Source organism: Pinus tabuliformis, chromosome 3_1 (assembly GCF_031772625.1).
Source record: "Pinus tabuliformis cultivar Carrire ecotype Pingquan chromosome 3_1, CPIR1, whole genome shotgun sequence".
Taxonomy (NCBI): domain Eukaryota; kingdom Viridiplantae; phylum Streptophyta; class Pinopsida; order Pinales; family Pinaceae; genus Pinus; species Pinus tabuliformis.
Window position 1 is genome coordinate 281,006,404 of NC_142301.1, and position 17,918 is coordinate 281,024,321.

The 17,918-nt window shown below is 36.3% G+C and overlaps 3 protein-coding genes across 10 annotated transcripts; 2 read left to right on the plus strand and 1 right to left on the minus strand.

The window, feature by feature from the left end:
• Positions 1–260: 260 nt before the first annotated feature.
• On the plus strand, positions 261–12,546 carry LOC149186889 (uncharacterized). Of its 7 annotated transcripts, XM_089411197.1 has the most exons (9): positions 435–645; positions 9,288–9,560; positions 9,650–9,855; positions 9,991–10,268; positions 10,372–10,571; positions 10,652–10,890; positions 11,126–11,325; positions 11,735–12,229; positions 12,507–12,546. In XM_089411197.1, the coding sequence occupies exons 3-7, from the start codon at positions 9,759–9,761 to the stop codon at positions 11,152–11,154; spliced, it is 843 nt and encodes a 280-aa protein (XP_089267323.1). In that variant the 5' UTR covers positions 435–645; positions 9,288–9,560; positions 9,650–9,758; the 3' UTR covers positions 11,155–11,325; positions 11,735–12,229; positions 12,507–12,546. The 7 variants fall into 7 exon arrangements, with proteins under 7 accessions (XP_089267324.1, XP_089267323.1, XP_089267322.1 ...); XM_089411196.1 differs by having other exon boundaries at positions 9,650–10,268; positions 10,652–10,966; XM_089411192.1 differs by having other exon boundaries at positions 9,650–10,268.
• On the minus strand, positions 1,933–9,264 carry LOC149186890 (uncharacterized). The gene is made up of 2 exons (XM_089411217.1): positions 4,557–9,264; positions 1,933–4,449 (listed from the first exon to the last, which is right to left on the minus strand). The coding sequence occupies exons 1-2, from the start codon at positions 4,757–4,759 to the stop codon at positions 4,122–4,124; spliced, it is 531 nt and encodes a 176-aa protein (XP_089267343.1). The 5' UTR covers positions 4,760–9,264; the 3' UTR covers positions 1,933–4,121.
• Positions 12,529–17,439, plus strand: LOC149186891 (homeobox-leucine zipper protein HOX19-like). Of its 2 annotated transcripts, XM_089411219.1 has the most exons (8): positions 12,529–12,578; positions 12,657–12,754; positions 12,859–12,923; positions 13,212–13,292; positions 13,650–13,741; positions 14,007–14,088; positions 16,299–16,378; positions 16,898–17,439. In XM_089411219.1, the coding sequence occupies exons 2-5, from the start codon at positions 12,664–12,666 to the stop codon at positions 13,713–13,715; spliced, it is 303 nt and encodes a 100-aa protein (XP_089267345.1). In that variant the 5' UTR covers positions 12,529–12,578; positions 12,657–12,663; the 3' UTR covers positions 13,716–13,741; positions 14,007–14,088; positions 16,299–16,378; positions 16,898–17,439. The 2 variants fall into 2 exon arrangements, with proteins under 2 accessions (XP_089267345.1, XP_089267344.1); XM_089411218.1 differs by lacking the exons at positions 12,529–12,578; positions 12,657–12,754; positions 12,859–12,923; positions 13,212–13,292; positions 14,007–14,088 and having other exon boundaries at positions 13,368–13,741.
• The last annotated feature ends 479 nt before the right edge of the window (positions 17,440–17,918 follow it).

A 17,918-nucleotide genomic window follows, 5' to 3' on the forward strand; every position in this document is an offset into this window, starting at 1 on the left:
AAATTACAATTCATTATATATTTTTTAAATAAAAAAATAATTTCTTTAACTATAATATTTTCATGATTATTTAATTTTATTTTTAAAATAAAAATATATTTTTCTAATTAACGATATTTAAACTAAGCCTCAAAAAAACTTATCGTAAATAACATTTAATTGAAAAAATTGGCCACATTATGCAAGACGACCACGTAACCGTTATTTTTCAATAGTGAGTGCATGTTCGATGAAACCCTAACCCGACTCAAGTCACTTGTTATCATTTTATAATGGAACCCTAACCTGACTTGACCCTCTTTTTATTTTTTTTCTTTGAAACCCTAATCGGCTCTCCCGCCATTTTTATTTGTTTCAATAACATTGCTGCAAATGCTTTAAACTGCATGTTTCCATGGAGTTTTGGAGAAGGGTCTCTGTCGATCAAGGTTAATTGCAATGGATTTTTACTGTTATTATCCGTTAATGCCTTGTCTTGATTTGTCCTCACAGAAAATCAAATTTGTTATTTTTTGGTTTTACAGACAGTAGGGGTAAAGATACTGGAAAATGGCCCAGCGGAAGAAGAAGAAGAGGTGGTGGTAGAGAGTTACCTGGAATGGGTGGAGTCGGGAAGAATAGGGTTGAATGCATGTGAGCAACTGGGTATGTCTTATAATTCTATCAGCTTTAGTAGTGGACACCATGGATTTTGGAAGGCAATGACAGTGATAAATTTTCTAAAATATATTTGAGCGATTCAAACCCTTTTTTAATATATTTTAAATTTATAATATTTCACGGGTTTCTATTTTTTGAGGCTGGAAAAAAAATCTGTATTATTCAATAAATCAACCCTAGGTAATAATATTATATGGATTGCAGCGCAGAAAGCCTGTGGGCTTTCCTCTGAGTCTGGATACTACATAACACATCCAATATTTATATTTAGCTTCAGTATATATTTAATATGATTACTGTACAGTATATCCTGGAGACATATTCATACGCTTCTCACTCTTATACAGTTTATCTCCAGAAATAACTCAGAAAGAGATAACATGTTGGGGTCACACACGGATAACCCAGGCTGATTGTACATAAGCAGATTGACCATGTTATGGAGATTTCCCCTGTTGTGGGTTGCTTTCTTCTACGATGGAAACCCATTCTGTCGTACTCCAAGTCACTCTATTCGAGATGCTACTCAACTGCCCTCGAATTTGCTCTTCAAGCCGTATCCGGGCTCTGTTATTCTCATAACCATGCTCTACATGTTTCTTTAGAATGTTTTTAACTCCCCACCAAAACCTTTACCAGCTTCACATGACTTTTGGTCTGCTTCGAGCTTACGGCGTCTGTATGGTTCAATTCGTTCCGAGTAGTCTAACCTAGCAACAATTTCACCCGGAAATTGTCGCCAGTCGGAAAAAGAGTTTGTTTCTGATGATGGAGAATGGCGGGTGGGTGCAATTTCCTGGGGATGACCGCTGCTGTATTTTCGTGCTGACTTACGTACGAGATGCAGTGAATTAATTATGCAGGGTGGCGGGTTGGTGAGCCTTCCTCTGCACCCTCTCGCTGCAATCAGGCTTGGTTTGAAAAATCAAAAATCTTGTGCTCGGGTTCACCCTCTCATATCTGCATCCATTTTTGAACAAACATACAACTTGAGTGCCCTCCCCTGCATTGGAACTAAACAACTTGAGCATCCTCTCCTGCATCAATAAATTTAAAAGCGCGACTCAAAATATTGTTGTTCTTATGGGAATTTTTGCAAGTGTCAATAAATTTATAGTGATTGGGTGATCAGTTCCCAGGCCCTCCAAATGCCTAAATCTTTGCCCCAACAAGTTGTTGCACTTGGAACTTTTCCCGAGCTAAGAATGGTGGTATTTTGTTTAGAAGTTTAAAAAACCTCACATTTCTTCAATGGATAGCAATGTAGCGTCTTTTAGTTACATAAACCTCACACTCCTTGAATGGATCTTCTTAGAAGTCCAATATTTCAATGTGATGATCCACTTGGACTTCAGCTTACACCAACGAAAAGTGGCCCCATCTTTTGACAACTTAACAAACACGATGGTTTCATTACTCTGTTTAAGTGAACATGTTACCACCTTCTTTATTAACAATGAATTACCTCATAAATCTAGTGGCATGGCGACTCATTGTTTTGAAAGTTTCTATTGTCACAATGCATTTTTGCAAAGTTGCCGCCTAAAATTGAACGCGTATAGCCATATAAGAAACTTCCATCGTCAGTTGAGGGGATAGGTAGTAAAAATGTAGAGAAAATCCAAGAATTGAGAGGAACAACACCCTTTTTATGGAACCCAAATTTGATAACTTCAAGGTTTCCTTCATTGATTTCCCTTTGTATTGGAACCCAAATTTGATAACATCAAGATTTCCTTTGTTGATTTGACTTCTTGGTTTTGTTTGTGTTTCTTATATTTTAAGTTAGTTTACCTACAGTCTAAAGTGTTTGGATCATCTACTGGGTCAATATAAATGCCTCCGCTCCTATTTTGTTCTTCCACACTTCTTGCTTGACTTGTTTTCGTTACCTACAATGTTGAGCCTTTGATTTTACAAGAGTAGTCTACCCAGGTGGAGGAATTGCCCAGTTTCCGTCGCCGCCCGGAAAAACCTTCGGCTCTGGCCGCCGGCAATTCCACTGCCCTCCGCCACCCTCCGTGAGCTTTGCCCAACTGTGTCACCCTTCGCATTAATTTCGACAACTGACAGGAATCTGATAGACATTCCGATTTCCATCGCGTCTTGCCGCCGGGGAGTTAATTCACCATGGAATTTGAATTCGGAAATAACCCTCGAGCTGCTCCCTCACCAATTCCTCCTCCGCAACCAGAACATTTTGGAAAACTCACTCCGTGCCTGTAGCTCACTAGAACAAGGCGCAAAGTTCACTCCCGAGCTCTGCAGTTCACCACCCAGGCGACAAACACGCAGGTTCATTATAGATCATTCATGGTAGATCACATGCCAAATCTCACTCATTATACATGCTGCATGTGTAATATCTTCGACATGTATTGAAAATTGATCCTCTGTTCTGCTTAGTTATGGCTCTAAATGGAATGACCATCTGCATCAATTTTCTTGTTATCAAGTGACAGCCTTGTGAACAGTTATTTGATGCAGCATTCCTTTTTCCCTCTAATGATTTAAAGGAGGTCTTTTTAGGGAGGTCTGGTTGACAGGTTGGTGAGACACAGATTTATACCAGCAAAGGAATGAATTTAAAATAGTAACACACTGGGATTTAAAATTAAACAGTGGGTCATGGGAAAAGGTTCTTATGCCATCAAACATGAATGAAGCATCTTATGGAAATTATTCATCTTCAAATAGATGGAGAGCAATTCTAATGGAAGGTAGAAGTTCTAGCTATAGATTATATTCGTGCAGCATACCCAAGGGAAGAACCCTAAGATAATACACGACTTCTAATTGCCCAATTGTTAGCATAGCATGATTTTCTGCTGACCCAATTGTTAGCATAGAATGACTCCTTTGCTTCTGCTGGACTATTCTGTCCTCCTCACATACTGTCAATAAAACTCCCTTCTAAACATGTCTGCTCCTTGCATACTGTCAAAAAAATACCTTCTAAACATGTATAGTTTGATATTTAGCTTACTGTACATCCTACAGACTGGCAAAGGGCCCTTGTTTCAACTCCTAGAAATGAGATCCTTGTGTAAGCAACATTTTCTTAATAGATTTATAAAACAGAAATCATTCATGAATTTCAAACAGAAATCTAAAAGATTCAGCAAATTTATCCTATAAAAAGGCTGTAGAAATGGATACAACAATCCAACTCAAAATGGACAACACTAAAGGAATCCTTGTTCTTATTTATTTTTCACACATATGCCACAGAAGAAAAAAAATTCCCTACTCAAGTATATCTCTCTTTTTCTGGATTCTACTCAAATACAACATTAGAAAGCAGAGGAAAATCATAAAAATAGGTTAGTATAAGGATGCAAGGTGCAGTTCAGAAATAAAAAGACACCATGAACGTTCAATCATATGCCCATTGAGCTAGCAGTTGACAACATGCTAAAAAAGGTAACTTGAAATTATCAAAAACTGGTTATAGCAATAAATCAGTTTACCTGATTAAGCATCCACTTGAATCCAACGGCTGTAGTGCAGTCATTCTTAGAAGCACTACTATTCCAGTCAAGATTATATACTTTATCAAGAATCTGTCTGATGGAAGCAAAGTTTTCCCTCCTGGTCTCATTTGCAAATACTTTATCAAGAATCTGTCTGATGGAAGCAAAGTTTTCCCTCCTGGTCTCATTTGCAAATAGCTCTCCATGTGAACTGACGTTTGGATGGTTGTTAAGGAGGGTTTCAAACCATCCACTTCCCGATCTTTGCATAGACAATATTAGAAAATTGTGTACAGGAGTGCAAGAACATTCTTCTCTGGCAACCAGAAATACAAACAATAGCAAACCAACAATCAGACCTCACTAATGTACCAAGGATAATTTAAGGGATTTAGGGAAGTTGTCTCATTGCCATTCCAGTACCTATTATAAGAACCTGGTTGAGGGTAATGAACAGGAAAACTGTGAGTATTTGGTTGCTGGCATTGTGTGTGATTTGTCTTGTTCTCCAAAGGGGAACCCTGTCTTGATTTCCCAACAGTGATCCTCTGATCAACACCAAGAAAGCACATGAATATTCCACTAACCCCGAGCAGCAAAAGCATAAATAACTTCCATATCAACATCGCCTGTTTTTGCACATATTTTCCCTGCACATACAATTCAATTTGTCATGAAACAGTTCAAAACTCTCCTCCAAGCGTAAAAGTATTGGGGGGGGGCATTGAAACAAGGACAAATTTAGATATTTGGATAAGGATTTCACATTCCTGTCTGTGTGGCTGAAAAGCTGAAAATTGTCTTGTGGGTCTGTGTTCAATGAAGGTGCAATTTAAACCAACTTGTTAACTACTAATTAATAATCCTGCAGGATACACATCTGCCTAAAACAGTTCTCTCTCAAGTCTCTGTCTATGCGTGTCACTAGGTAGTAAATTTCGATCTGTGCATATTCAATATTATCAATCCTCAGAGACTCCAGTAAATCAGATAAAAACTCCCTCACAAAGTTTGAATTTGAAGCATAAATCCAAGTTCCAACCAGCAAAGAAGGATTGAATGGAACTCTTTGTTTGGGTTCTCATAAGACATCTAGAAACCGAACAAGGATCTTTAAGGTGATAATTTAATTAGAGAATGAAAACCCCTATCAATCAAAAACAGGGCATGGATGTCCTAGCTCTAACTTCTTATGGAGAATCTGCAAATGGAACAAAGACCTTTCAGACAATAAAGAAACCATAGATTGAAAACAGCAGGACACATGATGAAAAAGCATGTTCCTCGTCGGCAGTCACTTCCACCTATATCTTCTGTTGAAAAGACAAGTGAAATAGCTCTCTAGGTTTGGAATCTTAAACATTAGATGGCAACCAACAACTAAACCAAATTTGTAATCCCGCATGAACCAAAGTGAATCCTGACATGAAGGATAATCCATGTTTCAAGGAAAATATGAAAACATTCCAGCATGGAGTAGTCTAACATCTCTGTATAACACAAGATATCACATAGTAAATTATAAAGGGTTTGCTTTATCTACCTTCCTTAAACTGTCTTTGATTGAATCTACTGAACCTCCCCAAAGTTTAATCCGATCTTCAGCTTGTGAAGCCTGCAATTTATTGGTAAAACCAACAATATACTAAATTCCTCTACTATGGAGAAAGTGCATACAAAACACAATCTACAGATTGCCTCTCCTATGTAAGCTTATTTTACAGATTTTGCCAGTAAATCGTGATTCCAATTTTCCCAAGTTTTGCTTCAAATGAATTTACTTTCTCTTGAAAATACTTCCATTCATCAAATTTATTTTATATTCATATTTGCATGGTCAAGATATTGATCACCATACTACTAAAAAAGTTTAACCAATGAACCTCTGCTTCTTCTACCCATTAGATGTCTTTTCTGGAAATTTGTGGTATTGCAAACCAATCTTCTGCTGTGGAAGTTCATGACTATGAATTATATTACATAGTATTTTGAAAATATCCCAAAAAGAAGGTGAAAGTTAGACAGTCTCCATTAGCGATGAACGTGAAAGAAAAGTGCCTCTACAAAAATGGAAATCATTTTAAAAGGAAAAAAATAGTTGGTTAATCAGCTACATAACTCCAGTTTTACTAACAAGATGCAAGTATGTACCAGTAAGTCCATTGTCATCTCAGAAAGGAGGGTTAGGCCATCTTCAAAGTTTTGTATTTGTTGGAAAAGAAATAACAACTAGTCAAACTTCAAAGGTGGCAAAATAATAACAATAGGAACAATAGATGCAAACCACTTCATGAAAATTACAAAGCAAGGCACTAAGGTTGAATAATATCATACCACAAAGTTTACATTAACAACTCTTGAAGCACCTCTGACTTCAAGAAGTAAAGGTAAGAGGAGGATTGTTAGGAGCATTCAGCCTTAACCAGCAAAGAATACTAGCCTTACAGGCCTAGCACTTGAACACGTCAACATTTGAGCAACCATCTCAGAGATACTTCGCTCAACCACTCCACAGACACGCACAAGTAAACTCTACCCTCAATATTTTGTTACAGCCATTGCAACTTCTCTTTCCTCTGGAAGAGACTCGTCCCGTACAAGGGAAAAATGCTCAGAATTGAAATATGGAACCAATGGCACTCAAACTAAAGGAAATTGATTTTTCTTTGGCAATGAAACACTGTTCTTTTGTACCCACTGCTCAGTCCAACTGTAGGATGAAACTTGACCTCCAACTGAAGTAAAAACTCATCCTCTTTTCTGAATATTAGGGGCTACTGTCTACAACTCGATTGGCTAAGAGTGCGCTTATGAATGGCATTTTCTTAGTTTGTGGCCATTCAATCACGATGAAACATATTCTCTAGGACTACACGTTTGTTAAGAGGACTTTGAAATATATTCAAGAGCAACAGTCAGTTTTGCTTCAAGGGCAACTCCATTAGGAAACAACTTTGTTCAGAGATTCACATTACATAGCACACGTTGTTTTCTCCGAAATCTGGCACTGCCTTAGAATCACTACTTTGTTCACTGTTTGGAGATTATGGTAAAAAACTTTCCATTCTTCTTTACAACACAATATCTTCTTTATGTTCATGAATATATTATCAGTCTCAATTTCGAAATATTTACATCCCTTCCTCTCTGTTTCTAAATCCCTCAGTTTATTGGATAAGAACATATAGTATTTCTTTGCCTTTAAAGCATGACATTAGATATCTGGTGTCAATTTCTACAATGAACTTACCTACAGATTGAGAAATCAATCTCGAAGTATGCCTCAATTGTGTCAGTCTCACACATCTGAGTTTTTGGATTGCATTACCATTGCTTTATTTCAAACCCAATCATCACTCATATTTCAAATTATACTTGTTCCACTAATTGTCAATTGAACTACATTCATTGATTTCAAATTACCTGAGAAGAATAGTGGGGGCTCTACTCCCCTGGCATATTCAAGTTGGCTGGCCACACCGTTTCCTACAGTCTAATTTGCAAGTAGGTAAACATGTACTGCTCCACAGGCTAGGCAATCAATGCTTTCCTTGCCTGGAGATAGATTGCTTTCTTGCTGGGATAATAGATAGATGGTTGGATAGAGAGACCGGACCTTCCTAGAGAGACTAACTGGTTAATCAGCTAATGAGCTATCCGAACTTCGAAGACAAACCTTGCTTATAGGAAATTTAGGAGAGGTACAAAAGGATAGGTTGATGATGCTTTACAGAAGAAAAAAATGAAAATACAATAAGGATCCCATGGGCTAGTTTAGGTTGGGCTAGTTTCATGTCAAGTTCAGCGTTATGTTGGATGGAAGAATAATCAACTTCGATTGTGTGATGTTGTCATTAAAAGTGTCTAATGTTTGATCGAGTCTGAATGTTCCATAGGAGAGTTTCAATCCTCAACCCTTCACCAAAAAATTTAAACCTAGAACTTGATAAAGATTAAACCCCACAAACGAACAAATATAATTTTCACATTTAAATATGTCCTATGCTTTAAATTCACATAAACATGGTGAAGTTTTCCTTCTATTTGTATATTTTTCAACATCACTTGATAGTCACGTAATGCTAGGGAAAATAGAAAACCATTAATCAACATTTGTAAAAGTCAGTCTGCAATAAAAGAACAGGGTGGTTCCATTTTGCCATTTACACATAATATTGCTGGATTGCAATAAACATTCCCATTTGAGAAATTGGACACCTGGGAGAAAGTAAGAACAGAAAGCAACCATTAACTGAAATAAAACACAAACCATTACCGAATGAATATGCTAGTGTCTTGCAGGGATATTAACTGAAGTAAAACACAAACCATTACCGAATGAATATGCTAGTGTCTTGCAGGGATGTGTTGAGACAAAAGCCTTGGCAGAGGGTAAGTGGATCCATACCCATATGATAAAAAGTGGGTTAGAGCCAAATGTATTTGTAGAAAACAATCTCATCAACATGTATGCTAAATGTGGAAGTGTCAATGATGTGCGCCAAGTGTTTAACAAAATGTATGAGTGGAATGCTATTACAAGGATATGTTAAACAGGGTGCAATTGAGTTTGCTTGCCAAATGTTTGACGAAATGCCTGAGAAGGTCTTGGTCTTGGTTTCTTGCCAAATGTTTGACGAAATGCCTGAGAAGATTTCATTGCCTTTTCTTTGTTCTAACACATCTCTTTTGCCACGGGTAGTGGCATGTGAGCCTAATGATTGCTTGCTATAAATTTCACATATATTATGGCAGCATCGATAATCTTTGAGGACAGACTACTAGTAGAGTTGTGATGTAAACATACATTGTAGAAAGCCCTTTCATTCTAGTCTAGTCTTGCTTAGCAAATGGTCACCCTAAAAAAACATGGCCAAGATTCATTGGATTGCATCTCTTCATGTTGTCAAAGGAATCTTTCCTCTTAGGAACGCCATGTTCAAAGTGAATGATGCAAGAAGCAACATCTTAAAGGAAATGCTTGCATCACAAATTTTTTGCATCCTTTTGTGCTATTTATTTTTGTCATTATTGAGTGATTGATATTTTAGACCTCAAACAAAACATAAAAGAGGTTTTATATTTATATATATGTTGGATAACTTGCTAATATTGAAATTTCGGTTTTGATGTCCTTGCATATTGTTTGACCAGATCAGTTCAAAATGGGCAAACGAAGCAAATGGCAATATATTATGGATTTTGAGGTGCAAGACCTCAAAGTCAAAATGACGTTCTCTAAGAAAGACTTGGTTTGGGCAGAAATAAATAGAAAAAACAGTAGTATTGATCGAGTTGTAATCCCATTACGACGAGTTGCTGACTTTATCAAAGGAGAGGAAGAAAATCCTATTGCTCCATGTAAATTCATACGAAAAACAAAAAAGAACCAAAAGAAAGAGATATTGTTGCATTGCAATATGATATGTGAGTATTTAAAATATGTATTGTTTAGATCTTTTGAAACCACGGTTATCTTTCTTTGTATGTATTAACAATTTAATTTTTTTGTGTAGTTATCATTGTTCATTTGGCCCAGAGGACAAAAGAGGAAATATTTCAACTAAACGAAGGACCTCATTTGTGCAGAAGCGTGGTTGCCAATGCCACTTTATTGTGAAAGTTATGCATGAAATTCCTGATAGAGCAATATTAACTTTCAATATATATGAACATGAAGATGGGGAAGGTTGGGTTTGTCATGGTCGATGTGACACTTCAGGTGAGATCAGGGCCTTGCGTAGGCCAAAGCTTTCAAGGGACGTTGCATATGTAGAGAGTTGTTTCTTTTTGGGAGTGCCTATTGATGTAGTGTATAGAACCCACATTAAGAGACATGTTGACATCGATGTGGCAGATCGAGATAGAGATTTCTTCTTATGCAAGAAAGAGATTGTAAACATTTATAATAGGTTGGCGAAGGGAAATTATCAACTTCACAAACATGACGAAATGAGTGTAAACTTTTGGTATCAAAAGTATCGGGAAGATTTTTTCTTTTACCAAAAGCCCAATGGTGTGGAGGTCCTTTTTATAATAAGGATTCAAACAAAGTGGATGTTGGAGACAATGGTCAAGCTATCGCACAATAGCTTAATAGCCATGGATTCAACATTTAACACAAATAAATATAGGGTAAGTCAGATGCCAATGATTTATTGAATATATTTATTTAAGTTGTATACATTCAGAATGATCAATAACTTGTATTTGAATTTATGTAATGTTGAAATGACAGTATCAGTTGTACACACTCGTGGCATTTGATGAACAACAAAGGGGAGTGCCTGTTGCATGGGTCGTGGCATCAAGAAACACATTAGATGATATTGCAATATGGCTGGAGCAGCTCATGCGCAAGTGTTTCCAAGCCTGTCCTGATTGGAAAGTCAATGCCTTCATGGTTGATGATGCACTGGCTGAAATCAGTGCCTTGAGGTAACTTTAACATTGTCATGATATAACCAAACTTGCATTTTTTCTAAAAATACCACACTAAAATGCATTGAATATGGCAGGAGGATCACAGGTTGTGATGTGATCTTATGCAGTTGGCATGTACAGAGGGCTTGGCTGAAAAATGTCAATCGGTTGGACACTAGTTCCATAAAATCCAAGGAGATGTTCAGTGAGTTAGGGTTCATCATGAAACACACTCTCAATTATGAAGTGGAAGATGCAATCAATCAATTTTTTATCAAGTTTGCAGATGAAGAGAAGTTCTTAGACTATTTCAACAAGAATTGGGTCACTGGAGGTAAGATTCATAAGTAAACTCATTCTTGAGCTATCAAATTTTAACAGATTCAACATTCAACACAAATAAATATGGGGTGAGTATTTTTCCAATGATTGATTTAGTAAATAATTTTGCTTGTAATGATTCAATATGACTAATGATTTAATTTTTAATATGACAGTATCTTTTGTACACGCTTGTGGTGTTTGATTAATGATCTAAAATTAATTTCAATTTTTGTTTAATATGACAGTATCAATTATACATGCTTGTGGTGTTTGATGAACAACAAAGTGGGGTGTTAGTCACATGGGTGGTGATGTCATGTAGTGCGTCACAAGATATTGCACTATGGTTGGACCACCTCTTGCATAGTTGTTATCAACTTCGTCCCGATTGGAAGGTCAATGCCTTTATGGTTGATGATGCATTGGCTGATATCATTGCCTTGAGGTAATTTCAATTTTTTTATTTGACATTGCAATTTGTATTCATTTTAAATATTTCTCACTTTAAATGAATCAAATATTGTAGGAGAATAACCATGTGTGAAGTAGTCTTGTGTGTTTGGCAGGTGAAAAGGGCATGGCTAAAAAATGTTAACTAGTTGGCCGGTAGTCAAGAAAAAAAAACAAAATGTTCAATGAACTAAGTTATATCATGAAAAATTGTTCCAATGATGAAGTAGTTAATGCAATCAATGATTTTTTCACCAAATTTGCAATTGAGAAGTTTTTGGACTATTTCTACAAGAATTGGGTTGCTATTTATATGATTAGTCACATATTTTTTCTTGTTATTATATTTTTTGTTTTGTTTTATTAAAACAATAAATGTTTACTAATTGAATTTTTACATTTAGGTTGTATTCTCCCATCAATGGATTGAGAGCCTTTTTTGGATCATGATACCAGATGCAATACATTCAATCTCCCTCCTGAGATAACTATAGAGGCATCAAATCTTGATACGGATGCTAGCACAACTATTATGGTTGATGACAATGTTGATGACAATGTTGAAGAATTTTAGTTGGCTATAGAGAGAAGTTGTTTGGCTACTTAGACGTGTTGAGGAATAGTCCTCTTGTTACTTTGAGCAAGACAAAACAATTGATTGATTTGGTTAAAAAAATGATGGATGATGCCAATGATTTTCATATTATGGATTGTGACTTCACCCTTGGGTTGGGTGTTTATGAGTCATCTTTGAAGAGAAAGAAGAGTTTTCTTAGCCCTATAAAGAAAAACAAAGAAAGTGGTAGCTTAGAAATTGATTTGAGCGTCCTTGCATCTGAATATGAACTGTTTTAGTTTGAACACCTCAACAACAAACAATGCATTCTCTATTGTCCCAGGTAAGTTCCATAAAGCGATGAGATCAATGTGTTTAGATTAGTGTATATAGACATTACTATTTTTTAATGGAGCATTGTGCAAATGTTTGTAGTGGCGCAACATCCCACTAGTGTGTTTTCAATTCAAGAACATAGACGGATGCAACAGTATTCTAATTTTTCTATCATTACAAGTACATTTGATGGCACTCCTAATTGATGTAGTCCACATTTTGATATGCATATTAATTTACATTTCATCATAGATTCTGATGAGAATTGCACTATTATCTTATAGATATAGGAGCTTCTTCTATGGATCATCCTCCTTTGGAACATGTCTAGATGGTTGACAACTCTCCACTCTATGGTTGGTCAGGTTTGTTGTTATATATTTGCTCTTAATTTTTTTTTGTTAGTGTATTGGATGTTGATGTTGTTAATGTAGTATACTAATGTTTGCAGAGATGCAACGTCCCACTGGTGTGCCTTCAATTCAAGGACATAGATGGGTGCAACATCATTCTAGTTTTCCTATGATTCCAGGTGCATTTGATGAGACCCCTAATTGATGTAGTCTATATTTTGATGTTTGTATTACTTTACATGTTATTATTTGCTCTGATGAAAATTGTGTTGTTATCTTGCAGGTTCAAAAGGTTCTTTTGTGTCTCCTCCATGGAACATGCTTGGCTGGTTGACAACTTTCCAATTGGTGATTTGTCAAATTTATTGCTATATCTCTGCTCTTATTTTGCTCTTAAATGTGTGTACTGGATGTTGTTGATGTTGTTAATGTAGTGTGTGAAGGTTTGCAGAGGTGCAACATCCCACTAATGTGCCTTCAATTCAAGGACATAGATGGATGCAACGTCATCCTAGTTTTCCTATCATTCCAAGTGCATTTGATGAGACTTCTAATTGATGTATTTGATATTTTGATGTATGTATTACTTTACATGTCGCTATTTGCTCTGATGAAAATTGAATTGTTATCTTACAGATACAAGAGCTTCTTCTATGGATCATTTTCCATTGGAACATGCTTGGCTGGTTGACAACTCTCCAATCGGTGATTTGTCAAGTTCGTTGCTGTATCTTTGCTCTTAATTTGCTCCTTAATGTTTGTACTGGATGTTGTTGATGTTGTTAATGTAGTGTGTGAATGTTTGTAGATGTGCAACATCCTACTAGTGTGCCTTCAATTAAAGGACATAGATGGATGCACCATCGTTCTAGTTTTCCTATCATTCTATATGCATTTGATGGGAGTCCTATTTGATGTAGTCCATGTTTTTATTTGTGTATTACTTTACATGTCATTATTTGATTTGATGAAAATTGCATTGTTAGTTTAAATGTATAAGAGTTTCTTCTGTGGATCATTCTCCATTGGAACATGCTTGGCTGGTTGACAACTCTCCAATTGGTGATTTGCCAGGTTTGTTGCTATATTTTTGCTCTTAAATGTGGATCATCCTCCATTGGAACATGCTTGGCTGCTTGACAACTCTCCAATCGGTGATTTGCCAGGTTTGTTGCTATATCTTTGCTCTTAATTTGCTCTTAAACGTGTACACTGGATGTTGTTAATCTACTGTGAATGTTTGCATAGATGCATCATCTCACTAGTGCGCCTCCAATTCAAGCACATAGATGGATGCAACATCATTCTAGGTTTTCTATCATTGCAGGTGCATTCGATGGGACTCCTAATTGATGTAGTCCATATTTTGATGTGTGTATGACTTTACATGTCATTGTTTGCTCTGATCAAAATTGCATTGTTATTTTATAGATACAAGAGCTTCTTCTGTGGATCATCTTTCATTGGAATATGTTATGACTGGTTGACAACTCTCCAATTGGTGATTTGTCAGGTTTGTTGATATATCTTTGCTCTTAAAAGGGATATTAACCCACAATACATCACAAAAAGCAAAAGTATCCTGCATATTGAACCAGAACACAGAATAAAACAGCAGGGCTTAGGCAAAGACATAAAGGTTAACCAACTTGTAGGCATCTCAAACAAGCTCTGAGAGAAACTGCAGCTTCTTCTTCTTTAATCTCCCACATTCTCTGTTAAATCCACTGGTCTTTTAAACAGTATCCTTCACTCTTCATTCTTTCTTGATTGCACATGCTAAAGATTCATCCTTATTCTTGATTAAACAGAGTCCTGGGACAGCCATTGTATGAAAGCCTTCCAATGATCTGCAAATCTACCCTCCAATCCTATATTTGCTTCTATTTTCCAGCCATGTTGCCACATATTTTTACTCATTGTGTCTGCAGCCTCTGTTAGAGCTGTAATACCCAATGCATTTCCCCTATTAACCAAATTCCAGGATAGTTGAAAGTGCCTAGCATTTCCCATCCATGGGTCAATTGCCAGTATCATGTTTGTACCATCACCAACTCTCTAGGCAGTTCAACTTCCTACACAAGGAAAATATTGAACTAAAACTTTCTGCATTATCAAGGCATTTGATATTGATTTAACTAAGATCCTAATCCATTATTCAAAAGACATTGGTGTGGATATTTCTGAGATATCACATTGTGCCAATGGTCCTTGCCATTGATAAGCCTCAAAAGGCTCTTAGTTGCTAAGGCTTTCCAAAATTGGTGTATATTTTTAAAACTGTGGCCACCTTCTGCCTTTGGTTTAAGTATTCTTCCATTTCACCAGTGCCATTCTATTCTTATCCTGTGTCCGTCAATAAGAATTGAAAGCATTTAACACAATCCTGAAAAACTATGATTCTAAGCATGAAATCTCGGAAAATGGCATGCAAAAACACCCATGAAAATAGTGAGGCCCAATTGCCAGCATACACTAACGGGTTTTTGTTTGTGCATTTTTATGTGCAGGGTGTGCTTTCCTAGTGCAAATCTGAGACTGCCTCAGTTAACTCATTTTACTTCCTTTAAGATTTGTGAGATAGTGAGAATTTTGCAGCCCAAGGTTCTGCAAAAAACCCCATGAAAATAGTCAGGTCCAATTGCCAGCATACCCTAATGGGTTTTTGTTTGTGCATGTTTCTGTGTAGGGTGTGTTTTTCTAGTACAAATTTGAGCTTGCCTCCATTAACTCATTTTACTTGCTTGAAGATTTGTGAGATAGTGAGGATTTTGCAGCCTATTCTAGAGAAAATTCTGTGTCGTTGTTGATAGACAGTCAAGAGATTACCTCATTCTCCCTTCAACAAAATTTGTTCCATGCCCAGCACCTTTTTCCACTCCTTCATAGAGTCTAACCAAGGGTTTTACTAATCCCAGTCCCTTGTGCTGCACTTGTTTCAAGAATTTTTTGTTGTAACTTACAGATCATCACCTTGCTATCGCTGATAAACAGAAATGCTACTGAAAGTTTCGGTGGTGCTTCCCTGGTGTTTCCTGTCCACATCCAAATCTGAAATGCTGAACAATGTTTTGGGACCTCTACTCCAAGGGTTTTCAGCAACACATAGGTGTGCATGGATGTCGCTTTAGTAATATATAATTGACACATAGGTAGCAAGTATATGTTTGGATGTATAGCATCTTTTCCTATAGCTTGGATGTCTTTCTTTGGGTACATTATGAGCTTTGTGTAAAATAGATTTCTTCATCCACATCTTGCATCAATGCTTGTCTCCTTAACCTGCTGGTCGAACTCTTGACCCAAATGCTTCAATATTTCATCCCTTTGGTTTATTCACACAAACTAATGCTAGATGCTTGCCTTGCCTAATCATGCCATCCTAATGGTTAATAGGTTTCTTCTACTACTAGAGGCATTGTCTTCAATGTTTAACTTTAAAGCCTTGATTGGAGGAGCAGATCCTAAGCTTTATTTTTACTTCCACATATGTCACATCAAAACATAGTTAATAACTTTAAGGATTCTAACAATGTCCTTTGTCATGCATTGAGATGAGACCATGTGAAGATGTATGCTAAACTTTGACAATCTGCTGTATCATTTTTATTTTGATAAAGATTTAAGAAGGCTAAGAAATCTGACTTTGTTTTCAGTAATCTTCTCTTTTGGTAGTTTTTTCACAGTGAATTTATATTAACTTTTAAGGGCTATCATGTGCAGAAGCAAAACAAGGCATTGACCAACAGACTAAACCTGAAGTCACGCCAAGTGGAAGTCTGGTTCAAGAACTGTAGAAGAAGGTAAGTTGGTTGTCCAGAGCCGCATGTTATGTGTTTTTGAATACTTATCTTTGATTGTTAGATTCTATTCATCTATCCATATGAGGCTCCCGTTATGCATGAAGTACTGGTCAATAGACTAATAAATCCCTTTTACACTATAAATATGAAGAGACTACTCTCTATATTTCATATTAATGTGTTTTATTGGGTTGAATACGAAGAAGTGATATATATATATATATATATATCTCGTTGTCTATTCAAGTTCAAATTTCAGTTATATATATAATAGAACTGATATATAGGAGCTCACTCCACACTTGGTGTCATATATATGTGAAATTTGTAGTGGTTCTCATAACGTTGACCTCCTTGATATGAAATAAAGGAGAGACTGTGTTGGTAATTTTTTTTTAATATGCATTCATGCAGATTGTGCATTGCTGTATATGTATTGTTTGGCTGGCATGTTTTTTGTATTCCAAACCAAATAATCCTTCACCAAGCAAATGCTTATGCAAATTCCTTTGGATGCAGAACTAAGTTGAAACAAACAGAAGTGGACTGTGAGCTTCTGAAACATTGCTCTGAAACAGTGACAGAGGAGAATAGAAGATTGCAAAGGGAGGTTGAGGAGCCAAGAGCTATCAAAGTGGCTCCACCTTGTGTTATTGCTCAGGATTTCTACATGCCTTTGCCTGCAGCAACTCTAACAATGAGCCCCTCCTGTGAGACAGTGGGTAGTAGTATTGACATGAAGAGGGGCGCTTTGACCTTTGCCAAACCCTCTTGCTATCTAAGCAGCTTAATACGACTATCTGCAGCATGTGAGTACTTGTTTTTATAAGTATAAGCATTTCTATATATAAATATCAATTTTGGAAGGAGCGTACTCTTAAAAAGCTCATGGGAGCCATCTTGTATATTTTGAAATTAAAACCATTGGCTCAAATTAGAGTATTTGTGAGATTTATTTTTGAAATTAATATAGTAGAATCTTCTTGTACATTCTAAATCTGTAACAAGGTTTGTAACATTTATTTTTAAATGAATTTAATAGAAATGAATATTAAGATGTATGGAAGTGTCTCAAAAAAACTATGCAATGGGTGCATCCTCGAGATATTTTCAATCACCATGGTGCATCACGATAACAATGTTTGATGTTACAAATGGTATGTGAAGAAATATTAAATATGCCTTCAAACAGAATAAATAATTGATGAATTATTTTCGTAAACCATGTACTTGTTTATCATACAATTCCATTGCATGAACTCAACAAAATTTACTAAAGTCCTTTGTAATTGCCATTGTCTTCAAGCGCTCAATATTTATCATGCCGAGAATATACACTTTTCTGTCAAAACAAATTTCCAAAGGGTGGTCATGTTCCATGTTTTGGAGCAGTCCATGTTTCAACCCATAGAAAAAAATTCCACAATGAGATTGAAGCCCAATAAACTTACCAATGATAAAAAAATAATTCTTCACATTGTTTTCAGTGCAAGTTGAAACTATACTTCCCTGTAAAACCTGGCAGGAAGGATTAACAAGG